The sequence below is a fragment of the Geotrypetes seraphini genome, chromosome 10 (genome assembly GCF_902459505.1).
Source record: "Geotrypetes seraphini chromosome 10, aGeoSer1.1, whole genome shotgun sequence".
NCBI lineage: Eukaryota > Metazoa > Chordata > Amphibia > Gymnophiona > Dermophiidae > Geotrypetes > Geotrypetes seraphini.
This window is the reverse complement of record NC_047093.1, coordinates 21,188,320-21,207,461: the sequence shown is the minus strand read 5'-3', so window position 1 is coordinate 21,207,461 and position 19,142 is coordinate 21,188,320. Positions and strand designations below refer to the sequence as shown.

Sequence of the window (19,142 nt, the reverse complement as noted above, 5' to 3'; positions counted from 1 at the left end):
CGCCCGGTTTCATTAGCCGCCTAAGAGGCTTTTGAGAATCGCACAAGGGCATCTTATACAGAATGGCATCTGTCCTAACAGACAGACACCTAACCCTCGTCTAACCACCCTGATTCTCTAACCAGCGTCTATGGCACAGGTGCCATTTAAAGGATTGCGTTGCCACTGAGCTGACTGTGGCAAGGGAACCTCCTGCTGCGATCAGCTCAGCGGCAAAGATGACCACTCCCTCCAGCCACCACTCCCCGAAGCATCCCCCAGCAGGAGTGCCCACTCCCTCCTACCAGAACACCCCCGAAACCCCCCCCAAACCATGATGGGATGGAGGGATGCCCACTCCCCTCCTGCCAGAACACCTCCCCTCCCACCCACCCAACCATGATAAGTAGGAGAAATGCCCACTCCCTCCTACCAGATCACCCCCATACCCGGCGACCAATCCCCAGACCAACCTGGCGACTACCCCTCCCCCCTGCCGACCCCCACCCACCTGGCGATCCTCCTAAAGGGGAGACCACACCAAACTCTCCCCCTCCCCCGTAAAAAGACAGTCCAGCCGAAGGGAGGCATACACCCTTCAGCTGGCAGGCCCGCCACTAGAAAATGATGGGCCTTCCCCTTCCTGGTGCATTCTGGGATGTACCAGGGAGGAGTCTAAGGCCCTGATTGGCTCAGATGCCTATGGCCTTTAGGCACCTGGGCCATCCAGAGTGTTCTGTGCATTCTGGATGCACTGGGAGGGGCCAAAGACTCCAATTGGCCGTAAACCCAAAACCCTTAGATATCTGGTCAATTGGAGTCTTTGGCTCCTCCCAGTACATCCAAGAATGCACTGGGTAGGAAGACTAAAGCCCCTCCTATGGGAAGGGGAAGGCCTGCTATTTTCCAGTGGCAGGCCTGCCGGCTGGAGGGTATATGCCTCCCTTCAGCCGAACCTTCTCTTTACAAGGTCGCTGGGTGTGTGGGGGGGGTGTTGGTCAGTTGGTGGGTATGGGGGTGTTTCGGGGGGGCTGTTCTGGCAGGAGGGAGTGGACATCTCTCCTATTATGGGGGGGGGGGTTCATCAGGAGGAATTGGGCACTCCTCTTGCCAGGGGTTACTTCGGGAGGGGCAGGAGGAATGAGTAGGCATCTCTCCTGCCACTTGTCTTCACTCAGCTGATTGTGGCAGGGAAATTTCTTTGCTGTGATCGGTTCAGCAACCGTGTCTATTTGAAATGTAGACCAGCATTTTTCTGGCCTACTTTTCAGACACCTATTACAGCCCTAGGGAGATCCTAGGGCTGCCTAAGCTTGCCTAAGGCCACTTCCGTGCAAAACCACGCCCATGCCTAGCCCTGGGCGAGCTTAAGTGTCCCTACCTGTCTCCCTCAACAGTGACAAACACCTACGGTGTAGGCGGCCTGCTTCAGGGTGTTTTTTTGTTTTTTAAATATGCGTCCCGATTGGCTGGTTAGACAGCAGTAGAACGCTTACCAACGCCTACAATTTGGACACTGTTTATAGAATTTGGCCCTATGTGCTCTTTGGTGACCATACGTTATAGCATTTAGACAACGAGAACAATAAGATGGGTTATGTCATCCAAACATTGACACCTATGATTATTATCTGGTTCAGGTTTCTGTTTACCAGCAGATGGAGGTGCGTTTCGAAAAGGATGGTTCGGAGGTGGAGGGTTTTCACCTGTGGTAAAAATAATATTCACATCAGTCCCCAATGATAAGCAGGAGAAAGGCCAGCAAAAAGGTGGGGAACACCAATCTCCCTACTTTCATAATCAAAGATAGCAATGACACCATGCTTAAATATCAAGCAGCTTTACTAAGGAGCAAACTACCTACAGATCTTGGGAGATCTTCTCTATCTGTGATATTTAGAAAAAAAAGATTTTAAACTTTTTTGGCTATTCCTACAGGCTTACTTGTTTGAATGATCTTCCTTTATAGCTCTTCCCCCCCCCCCCTTTTTTTTTTTTTTTTACAAAACTGTAGTGCGGTTTTTAGCGCTAGCCGTGGCAGTAATAGCTCTGATGCTCATAAAATTCCTGAGTGTCGGAACTGCTGCGGCCTTTGCTAAAAACCACGCTACGGTTTTCTAAAGGAGGCGGGGGTTAGTCATTTGTTTTCTACTATTGCTTATCATGTTATGTTTGTCTAATCTAGAGAATGACACGGGGACAAATCTGATCCCGTCCCTGCAAGTTTTGTCACTGTCCCTGTCCTACTCCTGTACGCTCTGCCTTAACCGCTCAAGCCTTGAACACTTAGGATTTCAAAGTGTTTGAGGCTTGTGCAGATGAGGATGGAGCTTAAGCATTGGTGGAATGAGGCATTATGACATCACAATCTGAGCTCTAGAATGTTGCTACTTAGGATTTTAAAGTGTTTGAGGCTTGTGCAGATGAGGACGGAGCTTAGGCATTGGTGGAATGAGGCATTATGACATCACAGTCTGAGCTCTAGAATGTTGCTACTTAGGATTTTAAAGTGTTTGAGGCTTGTGCAGAGGAGGACGGAGCTTGCAGGAATGGGGCAAGGAAAGGAAAAGAACTCACCGGGACAGGGAAAAAGAGTTCCTGCGGGGACGGGGAAAAATTTGTCCCTGTGTCATTCTCTAGTCTAATCCAATCAGTCTCAAGACTGGCTCTGTAATCTACTGTGGGCCTCGTACACTTCCCCGTCCGTATTCATGGTGATAGGGGAACGGCAAGGCAGCGAATAGAGAAAAACCGCAAATAACTTTTCATATGTTATTCGCAGTTTTTCTGTAAAAAAGTAAAAGAAAGACACAAAACCGTGAATAACCCGGCCCGTTCCAGTGAAGAAAGTGCAGCTGGGAACAGCGATTTCCTGTGACATAAATTTGATCGAAAAACCGTGGACCGTGAAACCGCAAATATGGAGGGGGAAGTGTACTTCTTTTTACAAAATCGCTGTTGTTTCAGCAGTCTTTTAAAAGTACACAAATCCCCTTGCTGTCTTATACAAGCTGGAAGTTTGTTCATTTTAATTCTTGTCGGTGAGTTGCGGTGTTCTGCAGAACACAACTTTTGAAGCAGAATATAAGACGAAATGAATACTTAAATAACCCCCTCCCCCCCTTTTACAAAACTGCAAAAGCGCTTTTTAGCGCAGGCCAGCATGCGGAACAGTCTGCGCTGTTCCCAATGCTCATAGGAACTCTTGAGTGTCAGGAGCAGCGCAGAACATTCATTGTTCTGGCCTGTGCTAAAAACCACTATCGTGTTTTTGTAAAGGAGGGGATGGAGGGAAAGTTAGTAACAGCAATTTATATTGCACTCTATATTCCATTTTAAGCCAATAAAGTGCAACATAATATTCAGTCACATAATGCTATTTTGCTACTCTAAAAAGAGTACGAATGATGGAATTTTGAGTAACCTGTAGAGCATGCATTGCAGTCAAGGATTTATTTATTTAATTTTCTATACCATGGGAGTGACCTTAGGGATCTGGCCAATCGGAGTCTTATGCCATTCCCAGTGCATCCCAGAATGCACTGGGAAGGAGGCTTAAGACTCCGGTTGGCCCAGGTGCCTAAAGCCCCTCCTTTGGAAGAGGCCTTAGGAGCCTGGACCAATCAGGGCTTTAGGCCCCTCCCCAGTGCATCATAGAATGCAACGGGAAGGGAAAGGCCTGCCATTTTGGAAGAGGCAGGCCTGCTGGCAGGAAGCAGTAAGCATCCCTCGTCGGCCATCTTCTAAAAGTACCGAGGGAGGGAGTCAGAAGGTGTCAGGGAGTGTTGGGGAGTGTCGGGCGCGTGTCAAGGGGTGTTGGGGAATTTCAGGTTTAGGAAGGGAATGCAAGGGTTTCACTGATCAGTTAACGAGGTGCAGGAACTACAAAAGATTAAGAAGTCCTGCTCTGTAGCTTTGTTTTAACCTAAGCTTGAATTCTTAATAAATAAAGTGAGCAGCAGCCTGGGAACATTGCAGTAAAAGGGGCAGCACCACCTCCTCCCCCTACAGCCCAATGGCACTAGGCACACAAGCGTCCTGTTCTTCGCTGGAGTGCTGGAGTGGAATGGTGACATTCAGAGTTTTATAAAATTGTCAGCTCCTGTGCCTTTAAATGGGTGAGTCCGATGGGATGGCAGCTGTTCATGTTTGAGGAAAGCTAGCTCCACTATGCTTCCTTGGTTGGAGGGGGAAGGAAAGTAAGAGGACACCAGGGGTAAACAGGGCACCGGAGCCAATGCTTTACCAATACCAATACCAATACTATAACCAATTACTTTTCTGTTTTTATCGAACCACTTTCTACCAGCAGTTAACAAGACGGTTCACAATGCGGACACCCATCTCTGAGAGAAATAGATTAAGCATAAAGATGCTTTGTGTTATCTGCTGTAAAATCATAATGACACGATGTAAGGGTTATCATAGGAATGCCTACTGGTATATATACTGTACCTAGCAAAGAAGAATCATCTGGTCCCGCTGACGGTGGCTGTACTGCACTTTTTATGGCTTCTTTAAGTGAAAAAGAACGTTTGTACAGTGCTTGCAATAATTTTTGGTTAAAATCAATATACGGCACAAAAGGATCTTTCGTCATCGTGTTTTTCAGCTTTGCTGCATTCTGAAGAAAAGAAAACACGTGATCTTAGCATTTCCACTGTACAGCTTGGCTTATATTAGGTTTCAGCCGAGTTCTGATTTGGCAAGACTAAAAAAAACGCTGATGGGGTAAAATACCCCGACAATAATCAGGGCCTTTTTTCTAGCACAAATTGGAGCTGGTACTCAAATTAGTAAGGGACCCACCCCACAATAGCCAGGGCCCCTCCGCATCCAGCCACAGAATCCATGAAAAGGCAGCACCGAGGGCCTGATTCTGGAAACAGCACCTGCCCCATGTCAATCATAGGCAAGCGCCACATCAAGAATCACGTTGGGTGGGGGGGGGGGTTTTCCATTATATGAAAATATAATAAGTAGAGGGATTCGAGGGTGGGAGGGGGAGGGTTATATTTTTAATTATAAGATATAATGATAAGATGCACAAGTGCTTAGATTTATTTTATTTATTATAAATTTTTGTACACTTGATGAAAGTTTAAAAATGAATAAAGAATTAAAAAAAAAAGAATTACTTTTTCTTGACATAGGCGCCTTAAATGTAGGCCAGTATTTTAAGAGCCTACATTTAAGGTGCCGGTCTTGCACAGACGCCTAAGGCCACTTCCGGTGCAAACCACGCCCATTTTAGGCATCTGTAGGCTTCCCTATGCACCGCCTTAGGCACGAGACAGGTGCCCAAAAACGACACCTGCATTTTTTTTTTTTTTAACATGCATTCTGATTGGTTCATTAGACAGCAGTAGGACGCTTACCGCCGCCTAACTTCAGGACATTGCTTGGAGAATTTGGGCCCAAGTATATGGGTCATTTTTATCAAGCAATGGCAAAAGGTGCCAGTATTAAGTACCCCCGAGTACCCCCTAAACTGCTGCCAGTGAACCTGTGACACTGGGTGGCCATCTTTGATTAGCAAAAAAGTCTGGGCTGGCTGAGCCACTAGGGAGCAGCAAAGAGCAGCTACAGTCAAAGGAAAACAATATACAGTGATACCTTGGAATCCGAACTTAATCCGTTCCAGAACTCGGTTCGAGTTCCAAAGTGTTCAAGTTCCAAGACAATTTTTCCCATTGAAAATAATAGAAACTGGATTAATCCATTCCTGGGTCCCACAAACTCAAATTTTAACAGGAAATACACTGGATTTTAAGGTAAAATATTAAGCAGCATTCAGATTCTGGGGCACAAACACACATATACAATGTGCAGGGCGTTTGGATTCTACAAAAAAAGTTTGGATTCCAAAACATTTGAGTTCTGGGGCATTTGGATTCCGAGGTACCGCTGTATTCTAAGAGCCAGACAAACTCAAGAACCATCAAGGTAGTAACACATGTATTTTTATATGTCGGGGACATGGGTAGTTTTTAAAAAGCTCCTTTACCTGGGGTAACTGTATATATATAGGAAACAAAGTACAAGGAATCTTCAAAACGTTTCAGCACCTTTTTTTTTTTTTTTAACACTATGGGGGCTCATAATCACAAAAATATAAAGGCCCAAAAAAGCGTCCTAAATTGGCACTTGGACGTACTAATCGCCAGAACTTCCAAGTGCCGATAATCGAAACCGCCTTTCTGGATATTTAGCAAGGTGTCCCAGCCTCTGTGCGTCCAGAGCTCAAGATGGGCGTGGTGGAGGCGTGTTATGGGCGGGCTTTGGGTGTGCATAAATGCGGGTTAGACTTGGGACGTCTTGCAGCAATAATCGAACGTTCTGCAAGACATCCTGGACGGAACTTAGACATTTGGAACTAGACCTGTTTTAGAAGCGTCTAAGTGCCACAAAGGTGCCCAAACTGACCAGATGACCACTGCGTGCATCGAGGTAAGACACCCCCACACTCCCCTAGTGCTCATTGATCCCCATTCCACCACACAAAAGTGAGAACAAAAAGGTACATACCTGTCTTTAAAACAGCAGCGTCTAGCATGGAGAAGCCTAGTAGAGCTGCACACAGGTGTCTTAAATAGCCTGGTGGGGGGGGCTAATGAACCATATGGAGGAGGAACCAGGCCCTTAAGTCACTTTAACCACTATATTTATGGTAGAAGGTGTGAGCCCACCCAAAACCTACTCTACTGCCATATAGGTGGCACCTGCAGCCATAAGGGCCCCACTGCTCTGTTGCCATGTCTGGGTTGCCAGTCCATCACAATACTGGCCCCTCCCACATCCAAAAGGTCTTGTTCTGGGTGTTTGGGACTTGGACAAATTTTTGGTCGAGAATGTGGTATAGGCGCAGTGGTGGTCTGGACAATCAAATGCCTGGACATACAGATAGACAATTTTTTTTTTTATAAAACCCCTATTTTAGATGTACATTTTGAGAATGGACAGTTTGCCGCTGCCAACTTTGAACGATTAGCGCCCTGTGTCCAAATCGGACTTAGAAGTTTCATTTGATTATGGCCCTCCGCGTATTCACAAAAGCAATACAGTGATACCTTGGATTACGAGCATAATCCGTTCCAGGAGCATGCTCGTAATCCAAAATGCTCGTTTATCAAAGCGAGTTTCCCCATAGGAAATAATGGAAACTCGCTTTGATGCGCTCCCCCCCCCCCGAGAACCGGCATTGCTCCCCTCGAAGGCCCCCCCCCCGCGATCCAGCACCCCCCTTGCCTCGAACCGGCACCCCCCACCCCCCGCCACGATTGGGCACCCCCACCACGATCCGACCCCCCCCCCCGACACGATTGGGCACTCCCCCCCCCGACACGATTGGGCAACCCTCCCCCCGACACGATCGGGCACCCCCCCCGACACAATTGGGCACCCCCCGCCGCTTCTTACCCTCATCTGGGCACTCTTGAAAATCGGCCTCCTTCTCTGCTGGGCCTTGAGCATCTGAGCATGCTCAAGGCCTGAGAGTTCACGTTCAGAACGTGAACTCGCAGGCCTTGAGCATGCTCAGATGCTCAAGGCCCAGCAGAGGAGAAGGCCGATTTTCAAGAGTGCCCAGATGAGGGTAAGAAGCGGCAGGGGGTGCCCAATTGTGTTGGGGGGGGTCGGATCGTGGAGGGGGGGGTGCCGGATCGCAGGGGGGGTGCTCGTAAATCGAGCCATGCTCGGTTTCCGAGGCACCGATTTTGCAAATGTTTTGCTCTTCTTGCAAAACACTCACAAACCGGTGCACTCGTAAACCGAGGTACCACTGTACATTTTTCTTTCTTTAGATAGCACCTTACAATATTTTTACCGTAGGAAACAGTTACACGGAGCAGAACCTTAAAAATTGCTCACCTTCAGAAAAGTGATTTCCTCGTCTTCGCTTAGCAAATGCTCCAGATGCCCTTGTAACCTTTCATATTCAAGATTTTTCTTAAGTAAAGCATTGTGAGTGATTTTAAACTTCTGCTTCACTCGCTGCTCCTCGCTTGCCACTCTTTTCATAATCTCTTCCTCCTCTTTCTCAATCAGGTCTTTGATCTCGGAGAATTCTTCTCTCAGAAGAGCTTTCTTCCTCTCGGCCACATTCTAAATAAGCACCAAGACGAAGGGAGTGTTAGAGAGGTTTGGTTAGTCTAGTGCTAAGGCAAACAGGAACCTTTGTGGGCTTTGAAAATCTCTCCCTGGATCAACCTAGAATTCTCCACGGATGTTCTGGTACAGGGGACTGCGAGGTCCTGTAGGTCATCTGCAAACTGAATCTTTATGACCTGCAATGCTTAGGGTCTTTTGACACTTTTGGATTAGTTATACTTTGATTCAACAAAGAGAATAAAAAGAATCTAATGCTTTCAAGGCATAAAACAGTGGAAAATGTTTTCATCCGATCTTCTGCACCCTACAATCAATTTGTATCTGCAAAATTGCTCATTCTGGAACACCTCGTTGTCAGCAATATCAGGAAGGAAAAACAGGGGAGCCTCAGGGAATTCTGGATTGCCTCTAATTGCCTTTAATTAATACATCTATTCAAGCTCCAGCCTTCAAAATACCAATTTCCCCGAGTACACTCTTGCATCCTGGGTCTTAAGTCTAAGTTTCCTCCTGGTTATGGTTTACAACCTGTCCAAGACGTCACCAAGCACTGCACTGCTCCTTTCATGGGCAAAGAGAAAAGATTATGACAACAATTCTGCAAACTACTGTTCTTTCTTTGGCACTCCGGTGCAGCACAGGGAGCACCAATTCTATTCTGGCTTCTAGCAAACCCACACTGACACACCAACAAGTCAATGGCAGGTGTAGGAAGGCGTCACTGTTCCCTCTAAGCCAGTGGTCTCAAACTTGTGTCCTGCCAGGTACTATTTTGAGGCCCTTGATATGTTTATCATAATCACAAAAGTAAAATAAAACAGTTTATTGATCATATGTCTCTTTAGCTATAAATTACATTATTAAGACTTAGCCAAAAGGAAAGATTTATAAACTATAAAGAGCTTTACCTCATGCAAAATTGTCATTTCTTTAATAAGACATTAACTATTTTTTTCTGAGGCCCTCCAAGTACCCACAAATCCAAAATATGGCCCTGCAAAGGGTTTGCATTTGAGACCACTGCTCTAAGCTAAGAAGGAGTCCTCCACCTACATTCCTACCAGTGGGTGGTGCTGTTTCACTACCACATTTTCAATAGCAAGGGACAACAAGTTCGGCAGGACTGCCTGTCCCTAGCGACTGAAAACACAATATTGAAGTACCATCCTCTATTGCCGCAATGGAGGACTCCTGTTCAACTTAGAGGGAGCAGTGCAGAATATACCTAGATCCATTCATCATCACACACATCTGATAGAATTCTCTGTCAGATGTGTGTGATAGATTGATGGATGATGCACCCATTCACCTCCCACTTGGTACACCCCGTTTTTAACTGAGCGCTATGCCACCCATGTACAAGCTTACAAAACAGCGCTTTAGACGTGTGCGCATATTAATGGCGTCTAGTCTATAGTTATGCATGTCAGATGCACCTAAAAGCAGGACCACCTTATAAACAATTACTCTCGACAGCTTAAACATCAAAAGTTATTTTCACTGGCAGGGTAAAACCAGATTTCAACTAGATTAGCTTTATCGGTTGATGAAACCTAGGGCGTCACAGAGCCTGTCCCCATATGGAACTCAAATGCTCATATTCAAAAGCTACTTAAACAGACTAGAAAGACTTTCAGATGTTTGCTCGGCCTACTGACAAAACCCCATCAGCCTTCATGAAATCCCACCTCCCAAACCAGTCACTTACTTCCACATTATTCTGCTTGGTTTCCACGTCAGCTAACGAACTGGTAACCTTTTCAATCTTCTCATTCAAGGTTCCCAATTGCTTTTTCAGACTGATCTACAATGACAGGGGAAGCCATGAGGTTAAGCATCCTACTTGCCGACATTTCCACAAAATCTGACAGGAAGTGTCAAACAGTCTCAGCTCACTAGCTCTCCAAGCAGACAGAGCATTAAAAGAAATATAAATGTATCAGCACAGAGTGAACAGTGCCTCAACTCCTATGATTCAGGTATATAACTGCTATTACTTATCCTATATAATAAAACCCTAGCCGTGCATGCGCACTCAAATCTGCGTGCTTCCATGATCTCTGATCTGTGAGATGTAAATCCGTAGCCGCAGGAGTGTGCATGCGCGAGTCCCCAGTCTTACTGCTTCCCAGGACTGGCCGCCAGCGTTGGACTCCCTGCTCTCCAGATCGCGGTGTCGGCTCCTCTCATGAGCCGCACCAGTGTCGGAGAAGGCTTCTGACACTGGCGGGGGTCGAGAGGAGCCGCTGCAACACTTGCCCGGAGCAGGCCAGACCGCGGGCCGGGCAGGGAAGCGCCGACAAAAAGAGACTCCAGCCGCGAGCCGCTCAATGGGACCAGGCAGGCAGCCAGCCACGCAAGGGAGGGAAACAGAATGAAAAAAAAGGTAACGTGCAGGGAGAAGCTGGGCCTGCCTGCGGGAAACGCGATAAGGGAAGGGGGGGGGGACCCTTGGAGCAGGCTAGACCGTGAGAGGGAAGGGGGAGGGGCCAAAAGGAGCAGGCCACGTCGTGGTAAGAGTAGGGAAGGGGGGTGGGGGAAAATGCTGCTACTGCTGCACAGGGATCTGGAGGGGAAGGGAAATACCTGCTGCTGCACAGGGAAGTAGAGGGGGAGGGAAATGCTGTTGCAGCTGCACAGGGACATGCAGGCAAAGAATGACAGACAGACAGCTGGAGGGAGGGAGACAGAAAGAAAGAAAGGAGGAAAGACACAGGGGCAGGGAGAGGGACAGAAAGACAGAGAAAGACATATATTCTAGCACCCATTAATGTAACGGGCTTAATGACTAGTCATTTCTATATTTATTTATTGTTAGCACATATAGCCTAAGGGCTCCTTTTGGTGCGCTAGGGCCTTAACGTGCGCAATAGTGTGTGTTAAATTCTTGAGCGCACTAGCCACTACTGCCTCCTTTTTAGGAGGTGGTAGATTTTCGGCTACCGCACACTACAGTACGTGGTAATTTTGTGCGTGCACAAAAACCCTAGCGCACCTTCGTAAAAGGAGCCCTAAGTGGCTTTACATTCAGGTACTCAAGCATTTTTTCCCTATCTGTCCCGGTGGGCTCACACTCTACCTAATGCACCTGGGGCAACGGGGGATTAGCCAAGCCGCAGCACACTAAACGTGGTGGCCATGGCTCGAGGAATCCAGAAGTGCGTGGATGTCGACGCAATGATGTCACGCCCATGCATGACGCCATCATATCGACGTCCATGCTTGCACGAAGGCCCTCTCGACGGGACCCTGAGCCGCCAGTGGGGCGTGCTGGAAGGGAAGGCGCACGGAGAGGAGAGGCACCAGCTGACGGCCGACAGAATGTGCCTCTCACCGCGAGAGGCAGCCCGCTGGCGCCTCTCTTCTCGCCGGTGTCTTGCGGCACACCTGGAATCTCGGGCGGCACACAGTTTGTGATACACTGCTCCTCAAGCTGGGAAAAAAAACCAACCTCTGAATCTTTCAAAACAGCCAATAGTAGCTTTCTGCTCTTGGCAGTAGGAGGAGTCTATATAAAGTACAGACAGTTTCCCTGTTGCTATGACATCAGAGGCCAGTTTGCTGAATTTCTGCACAACACAGAAATCCCCCTCCTCACACATATTTATATGTTTTATTTGATTTTATTACCGATGGAGATATTTCAAAACCTGGCCACACTATAATAAAGGTTACTATAATAAATTTAAGGATGTGTGGGGGCCATTTTTTAATTATTCTAATGAATAATTTATACTTTTCCCAACTTTAATTCTTACATGTGGATGGGGGGGGGGTTGGATTTCTATTAATAATATATATGAATGATAAGATATTATATTCATGTGGTATATTTATTGTTGTATATGGAAGTGGGAGGGGGTGGGGGTTATATCTTTTTGTTGTATGATATGGTAGATTTTCAAATGGTATTGTATTTTAATTGTTTGATATTACTGTACACTTGTTGTGAATTATAAAATGAATAAAGAATTTAAAAAAAAAAAAAAAAAAACTGGCCACACTGGGCGTTTGTTGCTTATGAATGAAATAGTGTGGTGGCCGTGTTAGTCCACTTTCCGAGGTAATATAAAGAAATAAAACAAAGGATATAGTGTGATAATAGTCTCCGAGAATATTGCCTCATCCCTTAAAACACTCAGAGAAAACTTGCTACACCGCAAGGACGAGAAAACCACAGACAGGACCCCCTTGGTAGTGACATACGATCCAGAGCTGGAAAAGCTAAGAAAAATTATAAGACAACTACGAGCCCTACTCCAGGGAGATTAATTACTAAAACAAATATTCTCACCGTGCTGGCCTTCCGTCAGCCACCTAATTTGAAACAAAAATTGGTTTAAAAAAAAAAAAAAATCCAAGCTCCCCACACAAACCCATGAAGAAGAGAATGGCACATCTCCTTTGTGGTATGACAAACTGCAAACACATCTCAAAGGATCCCACGGTCACTCGTATGGGAAAACCATTCAGCATAAAGGGGTCCTTCACATGTTCATCTTCTAACGTGGTAGACATCATTCAGTGCAAAAAGTGCAAAGAGGCATGTTAGGTCGGTGACACCAGCCAAATGCTAAAGACCAGAACCAACCACCATAAATATCATATTAAGAATTGCAACACCGACCAGAATGTCACCCTCTGTCGGAAAACACTTTGGAAAAACTGACCCCTGCACCAGTGATCTGATGGGGAGAATACTAAAAGGGAGCTTTAAGAGAATCCAGGAACGTAAAACCTTTGCAATCAAAATGATAAGGTATTTTGACACCTACCAGACAGGACTTAGAGATCTGGGCTTTCTTTCCCATTTAAAACTGCTCTGCCACCTTTCTGTCTATGGGCATCTTAGCAGTTAGCATGCACTAAATCTTCATGAGTTTTTTTTTTTTAATATCACAGAAATACTTACTGTATTTTTGGTCACATAAATACATTGACAAATAATTCCTTTCAAAAGTTTCTTAAAAAGTATCCCTAGGTTCACATAATTGCAACTGACCTGTTTAATGGGTTCCAAAATTTCACAGTACACAATTACTTCCTAAGTTATTTCTTAGTAAACTTAGCCGTGCCTCAGAGACTGAATCATCTAGCAAACATTTGTATATTGCATCTCATCAGTCAAGCTCTCATTCATTGGCAACTGGCAGGTGTTTACATTTTAAGTCACTTATTTAAATATTCTTTTTTAATTATTCAAATTTTTTTGTGTTTTGTTGTTTTAAGAAATAAATATAGAGCTTTATAATAAGATAGTGCAAAAACTTTAGAAGCACTTATCTCTGAATAGTCAGCACTGGTTCCCAACGGGGCCACCGTTTCACCCGATGTGGCTTCCTCAGGGGAAAGTAAGCAGTGCCTGAAATAAACAATTTTGCTTGTTACATTTATTTCTTCATTGCATTATTGCAGAAATATTTGAGCGAAATTTAATAAAACATTTAAGTGAAATTTAATAAAACAACTTACGGAACCAAATTCTCCTGTGTCCTCCGTGTAAATGTGGTTTTGAAAATGGCGACAAGCTGACAGAACGCTCAGGTTTTTAATTAGTAAAGCACCGCTCCCGGTGCTTACGTTGATACGTACAAAAACGTAAGGAACGTCATGTTTAATCGGAAGCATGTGATCCAAGGAAATCCAAAAAAAAATTTCGCTCAAATATTTCTGCAACAAAGCAATGAAGAAATAAATGTAACAAGCAAAATTGTTTATTTCAGGCACTGCTTACTTTCCCCTGAGGAAGCCACATCGGGTGAAACGGTGGCCCCGTTGGGAACCAGTGCTGACTATTCAGAGATAAGTGCTTCTAAAGTTTTTGCACTATCTTATTATAAAGCTCTATATTTATTTCTTAAAACAACAAAACACAAAAAAATTTGAATAATTAAAAAAGAATATTTAAATAAGTGACTTAAATCTTTATCCTGGGCAGATCTTAATTCCCTTCTTGAACAATACAACTCTAGCAAATCTCAAAAGCATCCAGGGGCTGTATGATATACACTTCCCCCTCCCTATTCGCGGTTTCGATTATTCACAATTTTTTTTCCCCAGGCCCCCCGAGAATCACTAGTTGGCAGCCCGCATAAAAAACAGCCCCGGGACTTGGATCAGGACAAGAAGGGAGGCGATTGGAGAAGTAGGAAGGGGGCGATTGGAGGAGGAAAAGGCCTCGGGGTGACAAGTGGCTGAGAATCTCAAAGTGGTGAAAAACAATGTCATAAGACAGTAGCTAAAGCCAGAAGGATGGTAGGCTGCACAGAAGAGATATAATCAGCAGAACAGGTGATAATGCCTCTGTAAAAGTCATTGGTGAGACCATATTTGGAGTACAGTGGTACCTCGGTTTACGAGTGCACTGGTTTGCGAGTGTTTTGCAAGACGAGCAATGGAAACCGAGCATGGCTCGATTTACGAGCACCCCCCCCCCCGCAATCCAGCACCCCACCTGCCACGATCCGACCCCCTCCCCTCCGACACGATTGAGCACCCCCCCGACACAATCCGACCCCCCCCCCCGACACGATTGGGCACCCCCCCGACACAATCCGACATCCCCCCCGACACAATTGGGCACCCCCCCCGCCGCTTCTTACCCTCATCTGGGCACTCTTGAAGATCGGCCTACTCGTCTGCTGAACGTGAACTCGCAGGCCTTGAGCATGCTCAGATGCTCAAGGCCCAGCAGACGAGTAGGCCGATCTTCAAGAGTGTCCAGATGAGGGTAAGAAGCGGCGGGGGGGGGTGCCCAATTGTGTTGGGCGGGATGTCGGATCGTGTCGGGGGGAGGTGCCCAATCGTAGCGGGGGGAGGTCGGATCGTGGCGGGGGGTGCTGGTTCGAGGTAGGGGGGGGTGCCAGATCACAGGGGGGGGTGCCTGATCGCTGGGGGGGGTGCCTTCGAGGGGAGTAATGCCGGTTCTTCGGGGGGGGGGGGGGGGGAACGCAGCAAAGTGAATTTCCATTATTTCCCATAGGGAAACTCGCTTTGATAAACGAGCATTTTGGATTACGAGCATGCTCCTGGAATGGATTATGCTCGTAATCCAAGGCACCACTGTACTGAGTTCAGTTTTGGAGGCTGTATCTTGTCAAGGACATAAACAGCCTTAAAGCCATTTAGGGGAAAGGAAGCAAAACGGTATGGGGTCTGCACCAGAAGATGCATGAGAAGAAACTTGAAGACCTGATACATTTGAGTATACCCCGGAAGAAAGGCGAGACAAGAAAGGCATTTAAATTCTTGAAAGATAGTAAGGAACAAGTTTCCAAGTTTGATTTTGATTTTCTATCCCGCCCAAAAGACGAACCTTCTGGGATAGGAAAGTAAGCACAAAGGTGTGATTGTGAAAGAAAGGAGAGTAGAGGATGGAGAGCAAAGTAAAAACCTTTTCCAAAATTGTATTAAGGTAACAGAACTAGAGGAGATGAAATAAAGCTGCAAGCGGGGAGAGTGTGGCTTAGTGGTTAAAGCTACAGCCTCAGCACCATGAGGTTGTGAGTTCAAGCCCACACTGCTCCTTGTGACCCGACTTAATCCCCCCCCCCCCATTGTCCCAGGTACATTAGATAGATTGTGCGCCCACAAGGACAGACAGGGAAAAATGTTTGAGTACCTGAATAAATTCATGTAAACCATTCTGAGCTCCCCTGAGAGAACAGTACAGAAATTTGAATAAATAAATAGTATGAAAAGTTACAGCCTCTGATCACCAGAGCAGGTATTATGATGTCATAATGCCTCATTCCACCAATGCCTAAGAGCCAACCTCGTCAGTGATGTCACAATGGCTGGATTGTCCTACACTTAGATCACTTATACTGCATTTCGATTTCTAGAGTGGAGCAGTGGTTAAAGCTACAGCCTCAGCACCCTGAGGGTATGGGTTCAAACCCACACTGCTCCTTGTGACCCAGGGCAAGCCACTTAATCCCCCCATTGCCCCATGTACATTAGACAGATTGTGAGCCCAAAAGGACAGACAGGGAAAAATGTTTTAGTACCTGAATAAATTCATGTAAACTATTCTGAGCTCCCTTAAGAGAACAGTATAGAAAATTGAATAATAGAAGAGAAATAAAAAAACAACATCAGGAAAAAGGTGTGGGATAAACAGAGAGCTCCCTCTACGTCAAGAGAATGGAATACAATATAAAATATTTCCACTTGAAACTAAATTTAAATGACTCACTCTTTGCTCTTTACTTTTAACCTTCATGAAGCAGCAGTTACAACCCTAATTACAAGGAGGGGGGGAGGGGAAACAAGAGAAGCCCACATTGCGGGCGTGCAACCCTGACCACAATCCTGGGCAGACTGGATGACCATGCTGGGTTTCATTTGCCATCATTCATTATGTCAATAAACAACATGTCTTAATATGCTTAATATCAGCCACCTTATTGTCTATAGCAGTGTTCTTCAACCACCGGTCCATGGACCAGTGCCGGTCCACAGAAATTTCCTGCCGGTCCACAGGGCCAGCATGTGCATCAGGCCCAAAACAGTGTTCTTCAACCGCTGGTCCACGGTGTGATCGATGCGGCGTTATCTTCGAGCCAGCTCCCTCTTCCTAACTGATTCAGTGTACAAAGCCACGAGCAGTGGCTCCTACGGGCATCCAGCGCCTGAACCGGAAGCCTTCTCTCTGAAGTTGCAACATCAGAGGGAAGGCTTCCAGATGAGGCACGGAACGTGCAAGGTGCAATTAGTACTATTATGGGGGCGGGGTCTGGGGTGGAGATTGGGTAGAGAAGGGTGGGATCTGGCCCACAACTTAGCCCCGTGTTCTTCAACCGCCTGTCCACGGACCGATGCCGGTCCACAGAATAATTCTTTTATTTCTGCCGGTCCATAGGTGTACAAAGGTTGAAAAACACTGGTCTATAGGATTTTTTCAGTAAAGGCCATCTATAATAATAAAACGCTAAGCGCGCAGGTGCACTCTCACCGCGTGCTTCCCTGATCCCTGTTCTGTCACGCTGTGCCGGCAAGAGTGCGCATGCGCGCTTACTACGTCAAACATGGCAACTCGGCGTTTAAGAGCGATTGAATGTCTCACTCAGGAAAAGCAAGGGCCCGACATGGTAGAAGAACAGCAGCAGCCCCCGAAGCTCCTCACCAGTCCAATCCCTCTCCAACCTCTCACTGACGCCGAAGAAGCTGCAGCTGGGGCAGTTGGGGCCTCCCCCGCCGCGCCCAACCTGCCCAGGCCCCGCTCCCTCTCGCGGCGCTGGCGGCGCCTGACAGGAGGACAGCTCCGAGCCGCTGAAGACTGTCCCCAAAACACCGGCAGAGAGTCGGGCGATGCCCCCGCACAGGGCTGGCGACCTAAACATGTTCCGGGCGGCGGCTGGAACCTTCACCGACGCCAAAGAAGCTGCAGCTGGGGCAGTCGGGGCCTCCCCCGCCGCGCCCAACACGCCCAGGCCCCGCTCCCTCTCGCGCTCTAAGCACTCACTCCAGGTAGCTGAGAGGAATGGCTGGAGGGTGTCGTGCCGGTGCTGCAGGTGAAAGGGGGCTGCTTTTGTTGGAGAGGTGTGCTGGGAGGCAGACAGCTTTGCTCGGGGGGGGGGGGGGGGGAGAGACAGAAGGGGGCCACGGAAAAACAGTCAGGGAGAGGGAAAGAGGGTTGCTTTGGAGGAAGGGGTGTGCTGGGGGGGAGACAAAAGGGGGCCACGGAAAAACAGTCAGGGAGACAGAATGGGGCCACGGAAAAACAGACAGCGTCCAAGGAGAGAGAAACAAATAAAAATAGACAAACAGACAGTGGCCAAGGGGAGAGAAAGAAAGAAAGACAGACACACATCTATTCTAGCACCCATTAATATAACGGGCTTAAAGACTAGTATTCTATATATTAGACTTATTAAACAATTGTGTGCGTTAATCAGCTATGTGCACCAATTTGCAAGCACAACTTAAGGGGGTAAGTGTATAATTTAAACATTATTCCGTTTTAAGAGAATTTAGTAAATTAGACCTTAAGTTGCAGATGATTCTGGTAGATTGCAAAGAGCTCTCTAACTTGCACAACCTAGGCCTCCAGAGCACAAGCTGCCCTTGCACCATCCATCCAGCGGCCACCCACCTGCTGCTTGGTTCTGGCATCCTGGACGCTGCTGGTCGGGCAGGTCTTGTGCTGGACCAGGCAGATGCAGCAGATGCACTGGCCGTGCCCGAAGCAGTAGTACTCCAGCAGCTTGGCGTGCTCGGGGCATTTCTTCTGCTGCAGGTCGCACAGCGGCTGGCGCAGCTGGTGGTCGCAGAAGGCCAGGCTCTCCAGGTGGGGCCGCAGGTGCTCCTGGCAGAAGGACACCATGCAGGTCAGGCAGGTGCGGACAGCGGGCGCCTGCAGGCAATGGTCGCAGGTCACCGGACCCCCCGGCAGCAGCTGCTGCTCTTTGTCCCCCGCCTCCGCCTCTTCCTGCACCTCTTCCTCCTCCTCCACCTGCTCTTCCTCATACGCCTGCTGGAACCGCTCCACCACCCCGGCCAGCACCGTGTTCTTCTTCAGCTCGGGCTTGGGGAAGAAGCTCTGGCGGCACTGGGGGCAGTGGTAAGTCGCCGCCCCCGCCTTCCAAGTCAGGCTCAGGCAGAGGTGGCAGAAGTTGTGGCCGCACGGGATGGTGACGGGGGTGGCGAAGGTGCCCAGGCAGATGGGGCAGGTGAGCTCCTCGGCCAGCTCGTTCAGGGACCTGCGGGCCTCGGCCATGATCGCTGCTGGACCTTGGGAGCCGCAAAACGAAAGCGACCACGCCCCGCTTAGGTTTCGTTTCTCTTTTCCCTGCGTCAGAGGGAAACGAGAGGAGGGAGGTCGCCCCGCCTCGCTGTCACTTTGCCCAAGGAAGGGCATTTGGAGATGGGGGGCCAATCATTCTGAATAGGGGGGGGGGGGCAGAACTACAATAAGCCTAGTAAAGGACACATGAAAGGGAAGTACAGGAGGAGGTTAAGAAATTTTAAAAGTAATGATAAAATGAAATAGAAAATTAAGAACTCCCCCCCCCCCCCAATTTCCAAGTTTCCAAGTTTATTAAATAATTTGA

At 47.4% G+C, this 19,142-nt stretch overlaps 1 protein-coding gene across 5 annotated transcripts in view; it reads right to left on the bottom strand.

Moving 5' to 3' along the window:
• TRIM25 (tripartite motif containing 25) overlaps nt 1-18,868 on the bottom strand; it is a 70,986-nt gene extending 52,118 nt beyond the window's left edge. For 4 of the 5 annotated variants that reach the window (XM_033960030.1, XM_033960029.1, XM_033960032.1 and 1 more), the window contains exons 1-5: nt 18,185-18,868; nt 9,797-9,892; nt 7,849-8,082; nt 4,435-4,603; nt 1,632-1,685 (exon numbers count right to left, since the gene is read on the bottom strand). In XM_033960030.1, coding sequence (XP_033815921.1) covers nt 1,632-1,685; nt 4,435-4,603; nt 7,849-8,082; nt 9,797-9,892; nt 18,185-18,808 — 1,177 coding nt within the window. In that variant the 5' untranslated portion in view covers nt 18,809-18,868. The remainder of the gene's footprint in view (nt 1-1,631; nt 1,686-4,434; nt 4,604-7,848; nt 8,083-9,796; nt 9,893-18,184) is intronic. The other variant, XM_033960031.1, reaches the window with a different exon arrangement.
• Between the last annotated feature and the right edge of the window lie 274 nt (nt 18,869-19,142).